Source organism: Pithys albifrons, chromosome Z, assembly GCF_047495875.1.
Source record: "Pithys albifrons albifrons isolate INPA30051 chromosome Z, PitAlb_v1, whole genome shotgun sequence".
Classification (NCBI taxonomy): Eukaryota; Metazoa; Chordata; class Aves; order Passeriformes; family Thamnophilidae; genus Pithys; species Pithys albifrons.
The window spans coordinates 82,199,832-82,214,261 of record NC_092497.1 but is presented as its reverse complement, the minus strand read 5'-3'; the positions used below and the strand labels follow the sequence as shown (position 1 = coordinate 82,214,261).

Genomic DNA, 14,430 nt, shown 5'->3' with positions numbered 1-14,430 from the left:
ATGATTGCTCATCCACCACATGATGTGTTTATTCAGCTGAGTGCTGGACATTTTGTCCAGAAGGATCTTGTGAGAGACAATATTGAAACCTATACTGAAATCCAAGATTACATAAACTGGCTTGCCTTGATCAACTAGATGAGTTACCTTGTCATAAAAGGAAATCAAGTTTGATAAGGAGGATTTCCCTCTCATGAAGCTGTGCTTTCTGTAGTCAATGATTATGTTGTCTTTCAGGTGTTATTCAATACTTCCCAGAATAATCTTTGCCATAATTTTAGCAGGCACTGAAGTGAGATGGCAGGCCTGTGGTTTCTGGAGTCCTGCTTCTTGCCTTACTTAAAAATCAGGGCAGCATTTGCCGGCTTCCAGTCAACTGAGACCTCTCTGGATTCCCAAGACAGCTCAAAATATCATTGAGAAATGTTTTCCAATGACATCAGCTAGACCTTTGGGTATTCTGGGATGAATCTTATCAGGCGCCATAGACACCTAGGAATCCAACTGGAGCTGCAGATCCCACAGAGTTTCAGGGTTGATTGAAAGTTGATCATTCTTGCAGTCCTAGTCCTCCAGTGCAGGTCACTGAGATCCCCTTGGTCCGTCATCCGTGTTGAAGACAGAGGCAAAGAAAGCGTTAAACACCTCTGCTTTGTCTCTGTCTGTGTTTGTGAATTGACCTTCCTCATCCTGTAATGGGCCTATGATATTTCTGTACTGCCTATTGCTGTTAAATATATTTAATATCCCCCACATTTCTGGCCAGATTCAACTCCAGCTGAGCTTTGGCTGCATGAATTTTCTCCCTACAGTGACAAGCAGCATGTCTGAATTGTTCCCACGTCACTTGACCTTTCTTGCACTGGGCATACACCTTTCTGTTTTTGCCTTATTTTCAAGGAAACATTCCTGCTTGGCCAAGCTGGCCTTCTGCCACACCTGCTTAACATCACCATTTGGAGATTTCCTGTGCCATTAGGAGGTAGTGTTTGAAAAGTGACCAGCACTGATGGACCCCAGCACCTGCTAAAACATTTTCCCAGGGGACCTTACTATTTCCCTGAGTAGGCTGAAGTCTGCTCTCCTCAAGTCCAGAGTTGAGGTTTTGCTGGCACATTTGCTTTTGTCAACAGGGATTTTAACCTCAATCACTTTGTGGTCACTGTGGCCAAGGGCACCAATCTCCACTTCTCTCACAAAACTGACTCTGTTGCCAAGCAGCAGATCAAGGAGAGTAGCATCTTTCCAAGTCAGCTCCCTCAGAACCTATTCCATAAAGTTGTCATCCCTGTTTTTTAGGAATGTTCTGGCCCATGGTCTACCAGCTTTTTGATGCTCCCAGTTAATATCTGGCAAGTTGAAGTCCCTCATAACAAAAAAGGGCAGTTACCTTGAAACTGTCCCTTAGCTCCTCAAAGGAATTCATCAATGTCATTATGCTGGCTGGGAGGTCTATAGGAGACTCCCACAGAGACATTCACATTATTTGTTTGCCTTCTGATTCTCAACCAGACGTTCTCAACTGTGCCACTGCCAGCTGTGAGCTCCATACATTCTGATTCTTCTATTACATGTAGTACCACCCCTTTGCCTTGCCTGCCCTACATATCCCCCCTGAAGTGCCTGCAACTATCCAACAGGGCACTCCAGTCACAGGCCTCATCCCATCAGGTTTCATTTACACCTGTGATGTCAATCTCTGGGACTGGGATAAAGCTTTGAGCTTTTCTTGTTTGTTCCTCATACTGCATGCACTGGTGTAGGAACATTTCAGGAGTGGAACATTGTAACTAACACCTCATGAAACAGATTGAGGGATGCCATTAGTGGTCTTCCCTCAAGTTCTGGCTCACCATCCCATCTTTCATCACTAGCATGCTTGGTTTTGCCCCTTCTCACTTCCAAGCTGGTTTAAAGCTCTGCCAACAAGCCCTGCTACCTCCTCTGCTAGAACTCTTTTCCGCCTTTGAGAAAGGTGCATCCCATCAGGTGTCAGTAAGACCAGGTGTTGAGTAGGTCACTCTGTGGTCAAAACCCCCAAATTTTTCCAGTTACAGTAACCTCAGAGCCACGTATTGACCTGATGGATCCACCTATTCCTATCAACATTATTCCTTGTCACCAGAAGAACTGAGGAAATCACTTCACTACCTGTGCTCCTGATCCCTCTACCAAATGTCCTAGGGCCCCAAAGTCTTTTTTGATTGTCCTTGGATTTCTCTTTGTTATGACATCATTGCCAGTTTGAACAACCAATAATAGACAGTAATCCAAGGGCCTTACGGGAGTGGAGAGTTTTCCAGTAATGTCCCTTAGCCAAGCCCCTGGCAAACATTTTGAAGAGCTTCTTGCAAGCTCAGAGGAAGTGTTTGAGTGTCTTGTGGGAACTTATACAAATAACACCAGATGCTCTGGACTCGCGGGAGAGCTGTAGCCCTGCAATGATGTTCTGCTGGATGTATCCCAGCACAGGGTGCTGCTACTGAGGCTACAGTCCTCTGATTCATTGTAGGCCAAATTTTCAATTGTGTCAAGTAAAAGCTGTAACTTTGCTAGGGGTACTGGATTAACTGCTTAAAGATTCTAACTGCTGAGAAAATTTGAACTTTTGCCTAGATATTGTCCTAAACATCTTGCCTCTCTTACCTGAAAATCTCTTAGTGCTGGCTTCTGCATATGCCTGAAGAAACAGGGTGAAAAGCAGGTTTTGGTATTGCTTTGGATTTCTACTTTTTTTTTTTTTGCAGAGGGAAGCTGGCTAAATCACTCAGAGACTCAAAATCAGCTGGTCTCTTTCCACATTTTTGCTGCTGTGTCCTCTGAAGGACAGGTAAGTTACATCAGAATACAGTGATAAAGAAGGCTGAAGCAGATTAGCTTTCTGTGGTTGCACAGGATCAGCACAAAGTTCACTCTCCCAGATCTTTACCTAGACATGTAACTCAGGGCTATGCAGCTTTGTGAACACTGTGGTGACTAATCTGCTTGGCCAGGGCTGTCTCAGCAGGGAAGACATGTCCTTAGCCAGTGCTAGACAGACAGAGATTTGCTGCTGTTCTGACTTATTTTTAAGCTCTTGCCTTATTCTGGCTAAAACAGCTCAACCCCCTGGGAATGTTCAGCAGTTTGTAGCCCTTGTGATAGCCCATGCCTATAGTCATACAAGAACTTCCCCTAATTTCCATGTATGCCTGGGAAAATTCCTGCCTCTGGATCTTCAGGCTGTCCCCCTAAGTGCAAACATACAAAATTCCTCTGTAAGTCTTTGAGAGAAGAACTAAAATCCTGTCACTGTTGATATGTCTGGTAAAATGGTCTCTGGAAATTTTTAGGCCTGAAATTTCTGTACTCAAGCAGTTGCAGATATCATTGTGAGTTATATCTGTAGTCTGCTTGAGACCATAATGGGTATCTGGTAGAGAGGTAATGTGACTTTCAGCCTTGCATTGGGCATTGCATTTCCAGTTTCACAGGAGCCTTCTCAAATGCTTGACCCTGCAAAATGAAGGCATATCAGGAGTAGCTAGGACCTTTTAATGGAGTAATTTCTGCTGAAACAAATCATAGTGTATAGCCTAAGTCTGACCTCCTGAACAGTCTCCTCTGCTCAGCCAGTGTACAGTAAGTTGTTAGGCTAGGGTAACTTGATCATAAGTTTCATCCCTGGGTGAATTTATAAGGCCTATTTATAAAGATAAATGGGCTATTGTCACAGCTGGAGTCCCACAGGATGAGCCGCATTTTTGGAACGTTTAACAATAAAGTGGCTGCAGCCATGTTTTCTAGGAAGTGTGAAATGGAGAAAGATGAGAAGGTGACACCACAAAAAGAAGACATGGAAAGACCAAGGTTATAGCTGATTACCAGTGATGCAGGGAATGGAAGCACTTGTTAACAGTATTGTGCAGTGCCTGGGTGAGGATCTCCTCAAAACTCTGCCAGAGGAGAACAGGAGAGAGATTAGACTTCCATTCAGGTATCTTAGGTGTGTTTTTGCAGCCCTGGAAGAAACCTATTCACTTAAAATGCATAGGTGAGTAGATACTATCTAGAAAGTATTGCTGCTGTCTTGAAGTAATGCAGCTTGATCTCATTCAGGTTAATAAAAAATTAATTAATTGCTGAACTGAAAAGGTTGTTTGCTTAGGTACAAGTAATCATGAATGAACTTTATTTTTATGTGGAAAGAGACTATTTCATCCCAACTGATAGTATATATGATTGGTGCTTTAAGCGGGTTCAATATTCTGAAACAGAAAAGAATTACAGGCCAAATAAAGTAGGAGGAAGTACTTAATCATAAAAATGTGAATGAAAATTGAGAGTTGTTCAATAATCCTGTGTTAGATCCCTGATAAACAACAATTCTGCATTTGCAAAGATTAATTCTTTAGTTAAAGCTGCTTTGGTTAACAAAGGAGATGAAAACAGCATGGACAAGCAATCTGCAAGGAAGGGCACACAGTTCATGGGCGAATGAAGTGCTTTTGGACAGCAAGTTTAAACAATAAAAAGGGATTCTTTAAATGGATCCAGGATTCCTGAACTCTTAGCAGTGATATAGGCTCTGTACTGAACAGGGTTGCAAAATTGTTATTTATGAAAAAGCAGTGGCAGAAATAATAGTATTTCATGGTGTTTAGAAGAGAAAAGACTCTGTAATCACAACTTGGTTGGAAGAAAATATTTTCTGGTCTGGTGACAAATTACTTTCAATAATTGGGAAAAATGTTACATGCCATTGTTTTTAAATGTACAAAACAATGGTTAACTTACAGTCCATAATTTTTAGACTAAGCCAAGGAGCTCTTTGAAACATTTATGCAGACACTTGAAAAAAATCAGGGAAATGGAAAAAAACCTACTGTAACAGCATTATTCTGGGACAATAAGGGGAAAGCCTGCAAGGCTATCCAAACTTCAGCTTGGTCAGAGCACAAAAAGGATGATAAGTTCTGCAGCTGGTAAAGAACTGAGAGAAGGCAGGATGACACTAGACAATTTTCCTTGAATGGGTAACTGGCCTTGTCAGAAAACTTTTTGATATGAGTTTTGAAAATAAAAGTCATTGTGTTGACATAATTATATGTAGATTTAAAGGCTTCTGACTTTGTTCGTGGTGATACTCTGATATATACGCACACATTAGACAAAATTGAAGTGGCTTATTGTAAGTAGTTCAAGGGGTTTGTGCATTCTTATTGAAGAGACTGCAGATGGAGGGTCATCCGCCACTAGTGAGGAGGGAAGCTAGAAGATGCTTGTAAAGTAGAGGCACTAAATGAACCTATTCCTGGCCCTGCATTACCCAATGGCTTTGTCGGTGATACAAATCCTACATAATTATTGGCACAAACTTGGAGACCCTGCAGATGGAGGGAAGCTAAACAACAGGTCAGTTGTGGGAGCACAGCTGAGTCACCGAGAAGCCCAACTCATTTACTGTTGTGCAATGCAAGACTGTAGGTCTAGGAGCAAAGCATGGAGCAAGACTGGTGGCCTTGTGTGAAATATATTGATGGTGCAATGGGCTTGGATGACTATTAACATCCTGCCAAGCCCAATATTTCAGATCAGAGAGAGGATCCCTCACTTATTTTTTTAGGTTAGTCTACTTTGATATTAAAAGCTAAAATTTCCAACTAGCCAAGGGAGTAGTTGGAGCTCATTACCATTATTGCAAACCTGTTTCCAAAATGTCATTGTGGTGTCAATGATAGAGGTAGCACTGTGGATAGGTGGGGATGCCTCTTCTATCCTCTCCATGTTCAGTGAGGATTGGAAGCCTGGCCAAATATATTGCCTTGCTCAGGGAATTTTCTGACAGGTAGTGTTTCAAGGCCATTGTGGTGAAGGAAGACCTGTCTTGAATGTATCTGGTCCCTGTCTTGGTGGATTAGGGAAGATGGGTTGTCTTGACCCATTGACCGTGGCTGCTGGAGAGTAATGTTTCAGTAACTTTAGAGATCATGGGCTCACAGGTGGAAGTCCTTGAGGAAAGCCATGGTTTCATTTTCCAGTTATCATGTGTGATTGTGCACATGCAGTAGCTAAGCAGACATCTAAAATTTAGATGAATTAGTGATTGTGTTACTATGATGCAGAAAAATCAGGTGTTTCTACATACCATTGTCTTTAGGAGATGTGTGCTTATCCTTAATTGATGCTTCTATGTATTCTTCTGCCAGCAATACCTGTCTGGAAGGAACCACCCTGCAGGCTTTTTGCTGAGGTCAGTGCTGTTGACTGTGATTTGGAAAGGAGCATGCAGAACTGCAAGCTAGCATAAAGCAAGCTCTTGGAAAATGTGGTGGAGTGATGGTGGTGACTCCGTAGTATTTGCCCAGTTGTGATCTCATGTGCTGCATGATTTTCTGTTCTTGCTCTTAACACAGATGCTAGAGATCTCTTGAGAGCCTGTTGGTTCAATCAAGTCTGTAGAATGGTTGCATGGTGCTAGATCTCACTAAGTAAGGGAGTTTGCCTTGTGATGCTAGAGCCAGAGTGGTTGATCCAGAACGTGTCCTCCAAGCCAGAATAGCCTTGGCTTAGGAAAGACTGTGGAAAAGGAATCCTGCAGCACTTGGGCAGATGTTGGAGAGCCCTCCACAGACAGACAGAAAATAAGTTGCTTCACATCTGTTCTAAATTTTGCGGAGAAGCTGTCCTAGCCTGTGGTGACATTTTCCTTTTCCTCCTCTGTGACTAGCAATGGTGAAGCTCACAACCGGGTGTAGAGCTCCCCCTGCATGCAGACCAAGTTGACAAAGGGTGAAGCAGGTAGACCTTGGCAAATGGAAAGGTACCTACAAATAATCTTCTCTGAATGAATTTTTTGAAAAGTCAGCTGCTATTTCTTGGTGCGAAGTTGGTGTAAATGAGGAAGGGATCTTCTGCATACACCAGTGGACTTCAGCCCCTTTAGAAGAAGTGAGAAAAGTCCTAGGAATAAATTCTTATGGTAGATTTCTTTATACAAGCATGGGATGCATGGTGAATACCTCTGGAAAACAGAGCCATTGTAAACTGATTTTACGGCTGCTCCTCAGGGCAGATGGTGGAGCTGACCTTTACCTTTTACCCCTCTGTGAACTCTGCTTCCCTGAGGTGTGTCTCAGCCAGGGAGAGCACCAATTCTCTGTATCAAGCATGTTATACACATTTTTGTAGTGTAACATTGTGGGGTACTAGTTCTGTAGTCATGTGCCTTGGTCACACTGGCTTACATCCCACAATATTCCTACTCCTTCAAAGGGTCAGTAGTTGCAAATCAGCATTGATTCTCTAACTTGATTAGAAATGTGCAAGTTTTTCACATTCAACTCTCTCTTTTTAGTCTTTGTATGGGTACTTATGCATATAGTGCCCAAGATTTGAATGGGGACTCAAAGACTGCATTACATGGGCTAGAACCATCCTGCAATCTCAGCTCTTTGGAAAACACGTTGCAAGTGATCCTTCTTTTTTCCTGCCTTTTCACGTCTATTGGTTTTTCCCTGCTGTCCCTAAAACTTCACTCCTTCTCCAGTTTCCATGGTCAACAGCTGTAGATGTAGTGATGAGAAACACTGTGTTTGGTTCTACTTTCCCTTTACTTGTGTTTTCTTCTCTTCCTCTTGCCCTGTCTTAACTTCAGTGTGGTTTAGGGCAGATGTTGTTGCTGATGCAGAAGTTAAATGACAAGTTATTTTGTGCTTATGTGATTGTATGCACAACACCAGCTGCCAAAGGATGTGTGCAGTAGGAAAGGGGAGATGCAAAAGAATCGGGATTTGAGTTACTCCCAGTTTCTGCTTCAGGCCAGTATTCTGCCTTTCATCCCACATCCAGGGCTTGGCTTTTCAGAAACTCTCAGTCAGGTCTGGCTTGCTTGGCACCCTGGTACTGTGATGGTCTGTAAAATCCTTCTCCTATCACTTTCTCTGTTGCCTCTGAGTCCACAGGAATTAGGACATTTAGTTCTATTCCACTTCAGTATGAGCGGAGTTTTATTTTCTTAGTTTTCCCCCTGCAAATACTTGGCTTATGCCCTTTTCTGGAGGTAGCAAAAAGGGGCAAAGCTGGAATTTAGTTTTAACTGCATTCTGCCTGGCTCTTTTGCAGTTAGCCAAGACTTTGGTTTTTTGTTGTGTTTTTTTTTGTTGTTGTTGGGTTTTTTGTTTTGTTTTTATTTTATTTTATTTTAATTTTTTTCCTGTAGTACACAGGCACATTTACTCACAGGACAGGTGGACAGGTCTAATGCAAACAAGTGGAGTGCCTGAGCACTGACTGTAATCATGCAAATACTTTGGCCTTCCATAAAGTTCATGTTTAACAACAATAACCATGACTGTTGGGTGACAGGCATCAGCTCTGCAAGAGCATCACTGCTTTCACCAGGGTACTTCAACTACATGGTGGAGTGCCACAGGCCTCCTGCAAGTCAGTGTTTGTTAAAGGTTTCCTCCTCCAGCATCATGTGCACACACACGTGACATACATGCTTACTGGATGCAGAGCTTGAGACAGCAGGTATTTCCACTGTGCTCCTGCTCTCAATGTGCGTGCACCAGGTGGCGGTTCTGGTAGCCAGGAGATGACCAAGAAGGAAGACCAGATTCCTGCAAGTCTAATTGCCACAACCTTATTACACTGTACATGGAAAATACTCTCTGGACAAGACTGCATTCCTGGCTGGATTTGTATATCTGTGTGCTCTGCAGGTTGCACAGCCAGAGGTGGAGGGAGGAGCAGGATAAAGCTTAGGTTTGCACTCGCTGACAGCCTCTTGTAAAGTAAAAAGGAATACTTGTTCCTTCAGCTGGGAAACAGAGAACATGAGCAAGTGAATTGGGTTCACCAGGACATGTGCAGTACATAGACAGTGCCATTCCACAGATGGTTAAAGAGCTTCCTAAGGTCTGCAGTGGTGAGAGCTGCACAGACATCTGTCAACTTCTGTCTAGTAGAGGGAGGAAAAAATGCAACTTGCTGGGAGGCTGGCAGGAAGGCGGTTGTCCTACTGGTGCTTCATTTTCTTCCCAGCTGAGGTTCCTGGTTTCTATGCTCACTAGCCTTTCTCAAGGACTTTCAGTGAGACAGAGGTTCTCATGTTGCTACATTGTCCCAGGGGACAACACAGTGCTGCTGTTCAGAGCCTTTTTCTGTCCCACTCTTTCTCCTCCATCCCCCATGCTAGGCAGAGACACTGAATTAGGAGGAATATCTGCTTTGAAGCTGGGAGCTCACACAAAATTGACTGAGATCTTCTTCAGCCCCAGCATCTCTGCTTGCAAATGCCTGCCTTTATGCTGTCAGAGCATAGTGTGTATATTGCTACTGCTGGTTTGCTTGAACTCCGGTTTATTTTTCTGTTCCCACTGTGTTTTAACCCAGCATGGGTCCCCTAGAAAGTAGTCAATTCAGGGTCTAGCCGCAGTTCATGTAATGCAAACCTGGAGATTCACCAATATATTAGTCTTCAAATTAGGTATTGTAAGTATTTTGTGAGGCTTTCAAACATACTGTAGATAGGTTACTCTGTTTCTAGTTGCATTTACCTTGGCCAATGTTTTCCTTCACCCCTTTAGTCCCTAGCGGAGAGTAATTGCAAATTAGTTAGGTGATAACAGGAACTTTGTCTTGGCCATAGAGGGTTCCAGCAGAGGATTTTACAGATGGGCTTTCATGTCTGAGAGTTAGTGCTGTTGGGAAGGCACCTTTCTGAAAACTGTGCTGCCTTTACTTTTAATGAGGGCAGAAACTGTCGTTGCCTAAGACTATGATTTTAATAAGTGTAGCAGGCAAAGATGAAGGTACTATCTTGTAGCTAAGACTCACAGAAATGAAAATCTGGTGAAGTCTCTGCTTCTCCAATAGCAGTGATTGAAGCCCATCCATTGCTCAGCTTTAGCTCCTTCCAGGAAGATGATCTTATTTTCAGTCACATGCCATATTATTTAGGAGCAGCAGAACCACGGTAGGAAGCGACTCTGACCCAGTGTGAGTCAAACAGCAAAGGGATTGCTGGTTTAGGCTTCAAAACTGCACAGCATGAGCAGCCATGGGAAAAGGAGTTGTGAAATGGTTGGTGCAGAAGTGGAGAAGGCTGAAATCAAATTTCTCAAGGACAGAGACTGCTATGTCTGAGAGGTATTTCAGTCATTGAGTAAGTGACAGAGTGCAGGGAAAATAGCACAACAGACCAGCTGTTAGTTCTGGCATCAGGGCTTTCCCGTCCCATACTTGGAGCTATGCTGGTGGCAGGCATTTAGCATATCCTGTAGAAGTCTGGTTGCTCTTCTTAAGTGTTTACATTTCATGCATATCTGCTTATGCTCTTTGTAATTGATACTCAGGCTATGTGTAACCTTGCAGAATTTGGCTCTGAGGCTTTTCAAGGGGGCTAAACTTGTCTTACATCAGGCTGGGAGGGTTAGATCACCTATGCTCTGCTTCATGTGGTAAATGGAGTGGCAACTAAAGAAACTTAACTGCAGAATTAAAGAGCCAGAGTTCATGAGATAAGTGCTTGATGTTCTCCATCACTTTTCATATATTGCTTAAAGTTTTACATGTCCAGGTCTTTTGAGGACCCTCATGGAGAGTCTCATAACTTATCCTGATGAAACAGTGAGAACACCACATTACTTTTCCAGATGATGAATCCATGTGCTGATTTGTAGCTAGGCAGGGCTTTGTGGACTCAGTGCATTGAGAGAGGGATGTGCTGGGAAGAAGCAGACAGGTTGTGGTCTTGAGAGGTTGGGATGGGGCATACAGCAGAAACTGATACAGGGATAGCCCATTGTGGTTTCTGTTTGAATGCAAGTTTATAATGCTGTACATCAAGCTGTCTGGAGAAGTGTGCCAAAGATTGACTAATACTGCATAAGTAATGCTTAGTGGTGTACCCTATGGTAAGAGTTCTCTTTTGTCAATGTGATTGACAAAAGTATTTCTTATGTTTTCATTTTTTTTTTGATTAAACAACTAGTCCATCTGTTTTGCAGCCTGCTCTGCTGAATTTAATTTGCAGTTCTATGCTTCCTCTAATCAGACATTGCAAGGGTTGCTCCAGGGTATGCTTGGTAGATCAGTTACCCTCTCCTGGGCTAGCATGTTTACAACCCAAAATTGTGCAACAAGAAAATTTTTACTCCCTTATGTTCTTTCCAGTGAGTAGTGAAACATGAAATTCCTAGACTGAACGTAGCTGTTCCTGCTCTCTGAGCTCAGCCTGACTCATTAATGACAGTTTTGCATTCACTGCTTAACTGAGAATCATGATTCTTGTTTGTCATTCCCAAGTCAAAGGACTGAATTACTCAGAAAACATAGAAGACATTTGTCAATGGCTTACACACCAGAGAAGGATCCTGTGGTCCCACACACAGCATGGTGGAAAACATGGTATCTTAGTTTGAGGGGAGAAACCAAAATGTTTACCAAAAAGCAGAGGAGAGAATTCCTCCACAATAATTATGTCACTCTTAATTAAATTTAAGAAAAGGAACTTTAATTAGAAAACGATTATAAGAAGGATAACTGTTTTTAACTACTGTATATATCTACACACATATATATGTAGATATAGATATAACTGTAAACAGACCAGAGCAAACTACGCCCCCAACACCACAAGTAAAAACAAAAGAGAACAGCTCCCAAAATGGTAGGCTTCTCCTGGGGTAGCTATATTTATGGTCAGAGTCAGTGTCACACCTTGGCTGGCCGCAGGGTGAGTTCTCAGTCTTTTCCCAGCAAAACAGAGATGAGTGGTAAGCACTCAGATGAATTCTCTCTCTCTCTACTTGTCCTTTGTCCTAAAGGAAGAAGGAAAGCTGGGAGTAGAGAGCTGCAGCATGTTCCGAAAGGCAGCAGTGACTCCTCTTTCTCAGGTTGCTGCCACAGTGGGGTGGGCAGCCGTGCCACTGCCAGCGACGGTGAGGCTGAAGCAGCAACCGGGGGCCCCAGTGCTGAAACCAGGAGAAACAGCAGTGGCAAGAAAAAAACTAGCTTACTCCACAGGAGCATTGAGGAGCAGGAGAAAAGGTTTCTCTCCACAGCCAGCACACGCAGCTCCAACCTTCCCCCAGAGCTGTGTGATGCCCCACCCAAAATGATCAAGAAGGAATTGGTAGTAGTTAACTACGTCTTTTGTTAACTAATGGTATGGGAAGTTAGTGTCAGGGAGAGAATTTACATCAACACATGGGCAGAAACCTGAAGTCAGGAACAAGGAAGGAAGAAACCATGAGAGGAAGAGCCAGATACACTCTTACCAGTGGTGTACTGTTAAAGTAGGTCACTGTATCTTCTGCAGTAGAATGAGGTATGGTAACAAACTTATTCATCTGTTTTCTTCATTAATCTTTCAAAATGGAAGTGGATAGCTTCACTAGAAAAGAGAAAAGATCCCAGGAAAAGGGGGCTGGTTTGAGACCTGTCAGAGAAGTTTCCATTCAACCATCTTCCTTGTAATGTGATTTTTGGAGCTGCTGGTCTGGATGTATTGGTAAACACCAGTTCAAAACAGTTTATCTGTTCAAACAGGTAAAACTATGTTAATCAGGTCAGCTAAATTAAATAAGTGTTGGCCTCTTAAATGTTTTCCAGGTTTGGTATCCTCTAAGGTCACTGTTTATAGCTTTTACTTTTTCTGCTGGAGCAAGCAGTGTAGTACTCCACTACACAGCTGGGGTGTGATGCAGCAGCAGATGAGCTGGTACTACAACTGGTGCATCCAGCCAAGTCCTGGCTAGCTTCTTGTCCAGGTGTAGGCAGGAGGGAGAGTTGAACAATGTGTAGTCCCATAAAGAAGTGAATTGGATTGAAAAAATGCTATTGGATAATTAGCTGACTGTAATAGGTTCAAAGAATCAGCATGCTGATACATCCACGTTAACTGTTTACACGATGTAATCTAGGCTGGCCTGGACCCTGCATTGCAGTATAGAATGTTTTGTGAGTGGCTTACCTGTGCAAAATTAATCTTTTGTTGAGAAGAGCTGAGAGCACATGTTTAGTTGTAGAAATGGGATATGTGTAGTGGAAGAGGAGGGATCAGATGCTCCAAACACATGCTCTAGGTGCCTGAACACCTGATTGCATAGTCTCTTGAACCCTCCCTCTCTCTGTGTTTATCTCCTCAGCGTGATTAGTTCTGACACAAACCAGAGACTTGCCACCAGATAAAAATGAAAATAGGCTGAACCTGAAAGATGTGTACAAGGATGCCCAGCAAAGCTTGCAAGACAAGGTCTAGAGCCACAGTAGGCTTTGGTAATCAGGAGAATGAGATGGCGACCCTTGTTTGCAAATGGTGGCTTGCAGCAAGTTTCTGCAAACAGGTCCTGTGGGCTGGAAGGGGAAGCAGGTGCTGTTATGTTCCTGCAGATTTCCACATACCTTGTTCAGGGTGACAAGGTGGTGGTGTGCCCTCCATGTCTTACTTGTCTTGTGCTCTGGGCCAGCTTTCTGGCAGCACTGCAATTCCTCATTGCCAGTTCTGTAGAGGGCTTTGACCAGGTTTCCTCTGAGGATTTGAGGTGGACTCTTTTCTACCAAAAGTCTTGTAAAAAGGACAGGGAGTCCTCAGTTTGAAAAAAGCCCATGTTAATGCAATCTTGCTGATGGTTTGAAAGAGAAAATTCTTTTGACTGTTGGGTTTGCTTTGTTGTTGTTTTGTTGTTGTTGTTGTTGTTGTTGTTTTTTGGCAAAAGCATTCTTTTCTTTGAAGGATGCTATGAGATGGCGTGTGATGGAAAAAGAACCTGGTGCCTTCAGGCTGGAAGAAGACCTGACCATAATTCCCAGATGCACCCCTACCTTTCTTCCTCTACTGTGCCTTCTCTTCCTTGTATAATATCAGGATTAGCAGTGCTGTGCAGAGCTGCCATGGAGATGTTGCAATGAATACACTGTTCCAGTGCTTGGAAATAGCAGTTGCAAAAGAATTCACATAAACAGAGAGGATGGTAGCATGCTGCTTCTGATGTTGGCTTTCCTAGAGAAATACAGTCTGGCCAAATGCTTTAGCCACACTTTAGGTTCTTTTTTTGTTTTTTTGAGGAGTCCTGAGAAACTGATCTTTTGCTAGCCTGAGAATCCAGTCTCCTTATTAGTAACAAGCTGCTTCAGTAGTCTTTTAGGGAGGTAGAACTGGGTTGTTACTGCAAAGCAAGCTGAGGAGAGGTGAGATAGTCTGACTTCTTTGAATGAAGGTGGATTTAGTCCCTCAGGAAGTCTAGGTTTTTCACATGAAGTGAAGCTCTCTGCTAATAAAATACATTTCAAATGTTTTCTTTCAGGAGCTAAGAATGGCTTTTTGGCAAAAAGTAGGAAGTATGCATCAGGATTACAACAGATGTGCTTTTGTGGATGGGTACAAAATCTGTTCTATAAGCAACAGACAAGTAATTGCCTAGAAGAAAAGGAAATACCAGA

The 14,430-nt window shown here is 43.0% G+C and overlaps 1 protein-coding gene across 4 annotated transcripts in view; it reads left to right on the top strand.

Moving 5' to 3' along the window:
• Window positions 1-14,430, top strand: part of TRABD2A (TraB domain containing 2A) — a 91,115-nt gene that overhangs the window by 27,428 nt on the left and 49,257 nt on the right. For 2 of the 4 annotated variants that reach the window (XM_071580308.1, XM_071580306.1), the window contains exon 3: window positions 2,748-2,830. The exons of the other annotated variants lie outside the window; for them this stretch is intronic. In XM_071580308.1, the coding sequence (XP_071436409.1) occupies window positions 2,748-2,830 (83 nt within the window). The remainder of the gene's footprint in view (window positions 1-2,747; window positions 2,831-14,430) is intronic. 4 annotated transcript variants of the gene reach the window in all.